Below are 8,324 nucleotides of genomic sequence, written 5' to 3' on the forward strand. Positions count from 1 at the left end.
CAGAAAGCTGGCTTCTTGCTTCGGGAAGGGACTGTACCACACCTGAGGCTGAAGTGGCTGAAGGGCTTCTCACCTCAAAAGTGGAGATCAAAGGAAATGCGAAACCTGCCCAGAGAGCTTGAGTCATGGGCTCAAAGCCACACAGGGCAAAAGAGAAAGGACAACTCAGTGCAACATGGGGTCCTGGATTGGGATGCTGGAATGGAGAGGAGCATTACTGGGGTGATCTGCAAGATGTGAAGGGGGTCTGCGGTTACATGGGATTACCAGGTCAGTGTTCATTTCCTGATTGTGATGGTGGTACTGGGATTATGGAGGCGTGTCCTTGTTCTAAGGAAACACACACTAAAGTATCTAGTGCTAATGGGGCAGCCTGTCTGCAACTTACTGTTAAGGGCGCCAAATATATATTGACTGGGATTACATTGAATCTCTAAATAAATACGGAGTCACTGAACGTTTTTTGAAAAAGCCACCCAGCCAAGGGCCGGGGCAGGGATGAATAGGAGGGACAGGATCCACTCACGCTTCCCGCCCCCTCCACCGCCAACCCCCAAACGCTGCCTGCTGAAAGGGTGTGTGAAGCCCTGTGTTCTGGCCGCTTCGGAGCCCCCTCTTAGCTTTGGCTGCTCGTTGGCAGCATCCATGGACCCTTAAAAGTGCCAGTGTTTGGGTCCCAGCCCCAGAGACGCTAGTGCCAAGCATAGGGATTTCCAGGAGCTCCTGGGGATTCTTCCTGGCAGCCAGAAGCTTCTTCAGCCTTTCCTTACCTGGCAGGCAGTTCTGCCAGCCCCTGACCTTGCCCCTCTTCCCCCAGCATGGGCCCAGGCAGAGGGTGAGGAGGGGGGACAGTGACCGGCCCCACCTGTCAATCCAGGGTGTACCCCTTTTGGCGGGGGCTGGAGGCTGAGCCTGGGGACCAGTGGAGAGGCTGGAGCCCCCATGTTCCCCCAGTGCTGGGGAGCGTGGGGAGGAAGGCCGGAGGGTGGTGGGGAGAGGGAGGGAGTCGTTGCTTAGGGGGTGAAGGGAGTCTCAGAGGGAGGTTGGGGCAGCCTCCTCAGCAAGCGGTGGGAAGGGGATGGGCTGCCTCCTGAGCTCTGTAAGGCCCCAACCCGGCTGGCCCTGCAGTGGGCGCACCCTTCTGAAATATTTGGAATAATTAGCAAGGGAAAGCAGCAAGTTGGCGGGGGAATGCCAGGGTGCTCTGGAGCCAGCCTCCAGTGCAAGGAAAGAAAGGGGCTTCAGGAGAAAGGGGCCCGTGGAGGATGGGCAGGATTGTGTAGGACAGTGCCCGTTTGTGTGTGTGTGTGTGTGTGTGTGTGTGTGTGTGTCTGTGCGCACGTGCACGTGAGTGCTGGGGGAAGGGGCTGTGCACCACAAGGACGTGCTGGCGGGGCCAGGTGCGGGCTCGGGGGAGAGATGGGTTCCCGGCAAAGCTGGGGTGAGGGGGTTGAAAGGTGCCTGCTGAGTGTCACATATTTGCTGTGCCTCAGTTTCCCCATCAGAACTCTGGTACGTTGATTCCGCACAGGCTGGAGCTGTAGGGTCTAGGCACCCTGTCTTCCGTCTGCCCTGATGGCCTCCCTCAGCCCCAACCTGCATTGGAGGGAAGGCCCTGGGCGGGGTGAATGAACCCCAGGGTGGCAAGTGGGGCCCCAGGGGCTGGGGCCCTCTGACCTCACACCCTGTCCCTTCAGGAAGGGACCAAGGGAGGGAGGAGCTGGAGACAGGCCCAGGCGAGGACCGCAGGTGAGTCTGGGCAGGCCCTCAACTTGGGCGAGGTGGGGAACGTGAGCCGAGCCCTGGGCAAGAACGGCCTTTGTGAGTGAGTCCCCAGGGCCAGGGAGGGGGCTGGGCCTCCTTTGCCGCCTGCTCCTCGGGGCTGTGGGTACAGTCTCCCCATTGCACATATAGAGGTGCCGAGGCCCTGGCTGCAGGGGACCCCCGAGGGCCGCCTCTCACCCCCTTTCTCTCTGGGCACCCAGAGATCATGAGGAGTGCATCAGGGGACACTCTGCAGGCCTTTGGTGCCCCCCATCTTCCTCCCAGCCATTCCCCCTTGGGCCGTGGCCTCCCCAAAACTGGCCCATGCTTTTCCCCAGAGAAAGTTGCAAGCAGGTCCATTTTGAGACTTTTTAAAACTTTATTTTTAAAAATGTTTTTATTGTAAATAACTTTCTATGAAAAAGGTTAAAATGCCCGACGGGTTAGGAGAGTGGATGTGGGATGCAGGCCAGGGCGTTTATGGTGGAGCAAGACACTCCCCTGCAGGAGTGCAAGCAAGGGCACGGGGCCATCCCCCCATTCCTGGTCCCAGTGGTTCTAGCAAGCACTGCGTCCCTCCCAGTTAAGCCTCAGCTATAGCTACACTCACTACATTAGTCTGTCTGTGCCCTTTCCCTCTGCAGCTTGGCTGCCCCAGCCCCTAACCCCCAGATCCCCATCTCCCCGCTGCTCTCAGCCTCAAGTTGGGCTCAAAGATTAGGGACACATACCCTCTGCCCCACCTCTAGGGATGAAGCCAGAAGATCCCAGAGGCCTTAGAAAATCTCCTGGTTCCACCCGGCACCCCGGCCTCCTTTCTGTCTCCTCTCTCTTCCCCCCTCCGCCTAGCTCCTCCTCACAGACTGCCGGGAGAGGCCTCTTGGGTGTTAATTTGCAGTCACCTAATCAGCATGTGTTGTACCTGGGAACTTGCTCTGGATAGAGACCTGGGGAGGAGAGCAGGAGAGAGAGAAGCTTCAGAAGCTAAGGTGTTCGGGGCGGGCCCCGTACTGATGTTTCCAGCTTGGCCAGGGCCCCTCCAAGCCGCAGCTCTCATAGTGCAGGGCCCTTAGCGTGTCTCTGGGGCAGGGAAGAAGTGGATCCATGAAACACTGTGTGTATGGGGGGCTGGGGAGCGGAGGCAGCAATTTTGGTCCTGGGCCCCAATTCTCAGCCTGCTGGACTAGAATCTGAGGATGGCCTGGGCTGGGGGCCGTGTGGCCTGGTGGGGTGACCTGGCCCAGCCCCTGCCTGGGCGGTAGGGTGTCCATGGGCCTGCACTGGCGGGGAGGGGGGCAGTCTGGGCCCAGACTTCGGTGCTGTCTGGAGGTGGGGCAGGGCCTGGCTTCTTACAAGAAGGCGCCCAGGCTGGCCCAGTCATGCAGGTCAGAGGCCAGTGTGGCATCCCCGGCCTCAAAGAGGGGCTCGGGGGGCAGGGAGCTACGGGTGCTCTCGTCCCAGGGGTGCTCCAGGAAGGATGTGGCCAGGAAGGTCTCATCGAAGTCCAGGCTGTCGGTAGCCTGCTCCACTGGAGGCCCCCAGGTAACAGGGCAGTCGATGTGGTGGCCATGGATGGTGAGGTCCACGTCCCCGTGGGAGGCAGGGCTCAGCGGCGGGATCAGCTCCGAGGTCTCCAGCGTGCCCAGCTCCCCGTCCAGCGTGCCAGCGTCCAAGATGGCCTCCCAGTCAAAGTTGCCCTTGAGGGGTTCCAGCTCACCCTGCTCCTCCGGGGTCAGCAGCAGGGGGCTGGAGGGCCGCGGGACCTTGGCCTCCTGCTTGGGCAGCGGCTGTTGACGCTTACGCCCCAGCCTGCCCTCGCCTGCACCCCAGCCCGCCTCCCCAGTGGCCTCCTCGAACTCCCGCAGCAGCTGCTGGGCCTCGTTGCTCACGGTCAGTGACCCGGCCCATGGGGCGGCGCTGGGCTCTGGCGCGGCCTGGCGGGCAAAGGCCGGGTGGATGTGGACTGGGGGCAGCCGCCGCTTCTTCAAGGCCCCACTCAGCAGCCGCTCGGCGTACTGGGGGTCGATGCGCCAGAAGCCCCCCTTGCCTGGCTCGTCTTTCTCCCGGGGCATCTTGATGAAGCCCTTCTTCAGGGACAGGTTGTGGCGGATGGAGTTCTGGACACAGGGAGATAGGAGAGAAGGAAGACAGCTGGGAGAGTGGGTGGGGTCAGTGATGGGGGGCTCCTAGCGCCACTGCCAGTCCCACCGCCACCTTCTCTCCGATGGGGGCAGGGGAGACAGAGGCGCTGCTCCGAGCGGGAGGCTCTGGGACACCAGCCACGGGGCACCAGGAGCTGGGAGTGCTGTCGGGGGCTTTTGTTCCCTTTTGCCAGGATATCTGCCTGCTCAGTCATCCGAGCCCTGAGCCGCAGGGTGGCTCTCAGTGCCAGCCTGTCCTGCCCTCCCTCCCTTACCCCGCTGCTTGCGGCCTCTGCTCAAAGGCCTTGGCTCCCCCAGGTCCTGGACGGCCATCTCCCTCTGCCTGGGCCTGGCTGGCCTTCTCTGTTTGTGAAATGAGTGAGTGGGTGTGAGGGGGTGTGTGTGGCGGGGGGGATGAAGTGTGGGAGGATCTGATGACTTTCCTTGTTTCTAGAGCCGGCTGCTGGCCTGGGCCCTCACCCACCATGTCCCCCTCCTCCCACCCCAGGCTCTGAGGCCTCAGTTGATTATTACCCAGCCAAGAGCATAGCGCTCATTCCTGGGGCCTCTCAGGCTTGGGGTGGGGTGGGGGGTGGTGGAGGGTCTCTGCTTTCTCACCAAGGTTACAAATGGTACCTGCCCCAGGGTCAGGGCCCAAGCAAACGTGGAATAGGTGTGATCACAGGAACTCTGATCCTGTGACCTGTGCCACAGGGAAGGATCTGTGCATCCTCAGGGTCTCTGTCCCCAAGTAGCCCCTCATCCTGATGGTCGAAGAGGCTCAGGGCAGTGTGTGCCCAGCCTGAATCACCATCCTGCCTTGTTCACGCCTGGGTGCACAGTCCAAACCACGCTGGGGCACAGGGGTCTGGGGCCTGGTGGGTGGGGCCGGCAGGTGAGTAGTGCCCCCTGGCAAGACTGGGAGATTTACATGGTGGTCTGGGCCCCTTGGCTGCTCTGTGCCAGGTTCCGGAGGCTTGGAACATGAAGCCAGTGTGGGAGGAAAGAGCCCCTGTGGAAAGCACGTGGCTGAGGTAATTGTCCCCCCAGGGAGGTTGATGAGAAGAGGGGGAGGAGTGTAGGCAGGAAACTAGGGAGGGCTTGGGGTGGGGGCTGGCACGGCAGCTTTCGGAAGGCCCCGGAGCCCTTCCACTGGGACACAGATGGCCTTCACACCCTGCAGCACGCCCCTCTCCCCTCCCAGAGCCCCTCCAGCCAACTGAAAGCAGGCGGGATGCAGAGCCTGGCAGGAACGATGCTCTGCCTCCAGTCAGGCCCTGACAAACTGACCTTGAGGAGGGTAGTGTCGAGGAATTCCAGGACTTGGGACAAAAATGTGTCCCTCAGTCCATCAACCTACCCTGGGGGGCTGTGTCCACGCATAGTTCAGCCCTGGTCTTTGGGCTGAGCCTGCCGGATGAGTGACAAGTTCTTTCCACTTGAACCTCTAGGTCGGCACCCCTACAGCCCTCTGAACATCCTCCCTCCTCCGTCTCTGAAGTCAAAGGGGCAGCAGTCCAAGCACTGGGCTCCCTTGAGGTCCTTCCTGGACGGCCTTCCTCTCTCGGGGCCCTGGCCGTACCGCGCCTACTTGGCCTGCGGATCTGGGATGTGAGTCCAGTCCGCGCGGGCATGGGGAGGGAGGGAGGGAGTGCCTCCCTACCTGCCAGGTGGGATCAGCGTGGCGGAAGTAACAGAAACTGTCCGTGATCCACTTGTAGATGGCCGACAGGGTGATCTTGGTGGCCTTGCTGGCCTGCATGGCCATGCAGATGAGCGTGGCATACGAGTAGGGCGGCTTCACGTGCGGGTTGGTGGCGTAGTCCACGTCGTTGGGAGGCGAGGCCTGCAGCCCCGAGGGGGCGCTCCGCGGCGTGCACAAGGACGTGGGCTTGCCGGGTGTGTGCGGCTGCCCCAGGCAGGCGGGGTCCGCCGCCAGGGGAGACCCCGGCTCGGCCGAGCCTGACAGCTCGTGGTAGCCGTGGGGGTCGGTGTCCGCCGAAGGCAGGGCGGGGACCTCGGCGTTGAGAAAGGAGAAGTCCTGCAGCCACTGCAGGCTGGTCAGGCTGTCATTCAGGGCGTTGGACTCCTCCAGGCCGCCTTCCGGTCCGGCCTCCTCCGCTGCCCCTGCTCCCGAGACGCGTAGCCAGCTCTCCGCCATATCTGCGGGGACTCTCCGAGGGGGCTGTCAACATCCACGAGCCGAGCCGAGGGTGGCCGCCGAGCTCTCCGGCCCGCTGACTCCCGCCGCTTCAGTTACGCAGCCTCCCGGAAGCGGGCTTCCATCCCGCGATCCGGGGGTAGCCTCCTCCAAACGGAGTGTGGTGCCTGCGGGGACCAGAGCGGGAACTGAGCCCTCTTTCCCCACCCCCGAGGGGAGAGTGTGGGCGAGGGGGGAGGCTCTTACTAAAATCCTTCCTGCAGCTGGGGAGGATCTTTTACTGCCGAGGTCTGGGAAACAGAAGGTGTGCCCGGGGGTCCGACCCACAGGGGGTTCGCCTCGCTCTTTTCCTCTTGGATCTTTTAGAGGAGACTTAATTAGCCAAACGAGGGAAGAGTGTAGGGGCATGCGAGGCCACCCCTTTCTCCCTCAAAGCGGGGAATTAACCCCCCTCTCTCCGTCCACAACCAATGGAAATGGGGCGAGAGAGTCCAGGAGGGCAGTACGACGGGTCGGGGGGCGGGGGAGGTCGTCTGATCTTTGAAAAGGGATATTAGGATGGGGATCAAGGGGAAGGAAGGAAACAATACAGAGAGTTATAAGGGGGTGGGAAGTGAGTGTCCCCCAAACGCCTCTGATGTCAGTCCCCGGGCCCACCACTTCCGTCGGGGACGGATGGGAGAGCGGGCTGGTACTGACGCCCTCCCTTCCCACGGCCTGCAGCCCTCCCCGTCCCTTACCTGGCTCAGAGCGCAGCCCGGGCCAAAGGAAGGTTCTCAAAGAAAGTCCTCCCACCGCCCACCCTCACCGCGGCTCTCTGCTCCCAGCTCGAGGGCCCAGCCAGCAATCCTCGTCGCCACTCACGCCCAACGGCGCCTCTCTGAAAGCCAGCGGCCGGGGACCGGCACTCAGTAGCCGCTCGCAAGGCGTCTCCTGCTGCCGTGGCGACGCCCCGCCCATATAAACAGCTTCCGCTTCTGCCATTGGCCAGGGCATCTCCAAAGAGACCGCGCGCTCTTAACCGCTCTCTCACGCGGTAACTCTCTTCCAGCTCCCTCCTGCTGCCCTCTCCCGCGCGCGACCCAGCCCCCTACCCGCCACCGCGTCCCGGCTCCGCGCATTCCTGCCCGAGGGCCCCGCGCAGGGCTCGGAGAGGCGCGCGGCTTGGCGCTCCCGCAGAGGCCCCGGGGCCCTCGGCGAGCAGTTCGCCGCGGGAACCGTCCTCCGCCCCACCCCCTTCCCATCTGGGCTGCTCAGAGGTGGCGACGGCTCCTGGGACGCAGCCCGTGGCGTGGGGGCCAGGGCTGGGTGCATGCTTGGGGCTTTCCTTTCCTCTCCTCTGGGCTGCGAGTGGCACTTGCTCACGTTTCTGCGGCCTGTCCCGGTCTCCCGACCGAGTGTCGTCTTGGTGCCCGCAAGCAGGTCTGACTCTCTGATGCCACCTGCCGCTCAGGTCCGCAGAAACCGCAGCCCCGGTCGCAGGCACCCCAAGGCGGCTAGGGTATTCCAGTGTTTCCCGGTAAGCGCTCCCTCCCCGCCCCGTCCTCAGCAAGATTCCCAGAAGCTGACATTCCAGAGGCTTCTTCGCAAGTGCTCTCCCTCCTTTCCAGATAGCCGAGGAAACAGAGCCGCTGGGTGAAACCCAGGAAAGCCGTGGACTTGCCAAATTCTTTGACTGGGGTCATTTGCCCCATTAATTTCACCAGCCTTTAAGTGACGGACTAACGGTGGACTGTGGTCCTTCCTCCTCCCCTCCCCCAGCCTCTCTCCAGTCACCAGCTTTCCTGCTCTTCAATTACTGAGGAGCTGCAGTTGGAAGTTCTCTGGTTGAAGGGGGTGGGTGGAGGTGAGGGCTCCTTATCAGGCCTCTGCGCAGGAGCTGTGCCCGGGGGATGGTACACCAGCTCCCACCCAGAAACATGTCTTTCCCTCTACCCCTTGCCCTCTCTCACTCCTCCATGTCCAGCTTGTCTTGAGTCAAAGTTTTTTTTTTCTTCCCAAGTATTTATTGTTTTTATTTTTATTTTTTTATTAGTTTCTGCTTTATAACAAAGTGAATCAGTCATACATATACATCTGTTCCCACATCCCTTCCCTCATGCATCTCCCTCCCTCCCACCCTCCCCATCCCACCCCTCCAGGCGGTCACAAAGCACCGAACTGATCTCCCTGTGCTCTGCGGCTGCTTCCCACTATCTATCTACCTTACGTTTGGTAGTGTATATATGCCCATGCCTCTCTTTCGCTTTGTCACAGCT

The 8,324-nt window shown here is 61.7% G+C and overlaps 1 protein-coding gene across 1 annotated transcript; it reads right to left on the bottom strand.

Annotated features, from left to right (window-relative positions):
* Nucleotides 1-3,113: 3,113 nt before the first annotated feature.
* Nucleotides 3,114-6,066, bottom strand: LOC132478959 (forkhead box protein J1-like). Its single transcript, XM_060082441.1, has 2 exons — nt 5,569-6,066; nt 3,114-3,881 (listed from the first exon to the last, which is right to left on the bottom strand). The coding sequence occupies exons 1-2, from the start codon at nt 6,064-6,066 to the stop codon at nt 3,114-3,116; spliced, it is 1,266 nt and encodes a 421-aa protein (XP_059938424.1).
* Between the last annotated feature and the right edge of the window lie 2,258 nt (nt 6,067-8,324).

Source organism: Mesoplodon densirostris, chromosome 18 (assembly GCF_025265405.1).
Source record: "Mesoplodon densirostris isolate mMesDen1 chromosome 18, mMesDen1 primary haplotype, whole genome shotgun sequence".
In the NCBI taxonomy this organism is placed as follows: domain Eukaryota; kingdom Metazoa; phylum Chordata; class Mammalia; order Artiodactyla; family Ziphiidae; genus Mesoplodon; species Mesoplodon densirostris.

Bases quoted from the DNA above. Each gene is read 5' to 3' on its own strand.
- LOC132478959 (XM_060082441.1), bottom strand. From the start codon at position 6,066: ATGGCGGAGAGCTGGCTACGCGTCTCGGGAGCAGGGGCAGCGGAGGAG. The intron at 3,882-5,568 runs GTAGGGAGGCAC...CCCTGTGTCCAG, and splicing joins ACGCTGATCCCACCTGGCAG to AACTCCATCCGCCACAACCT.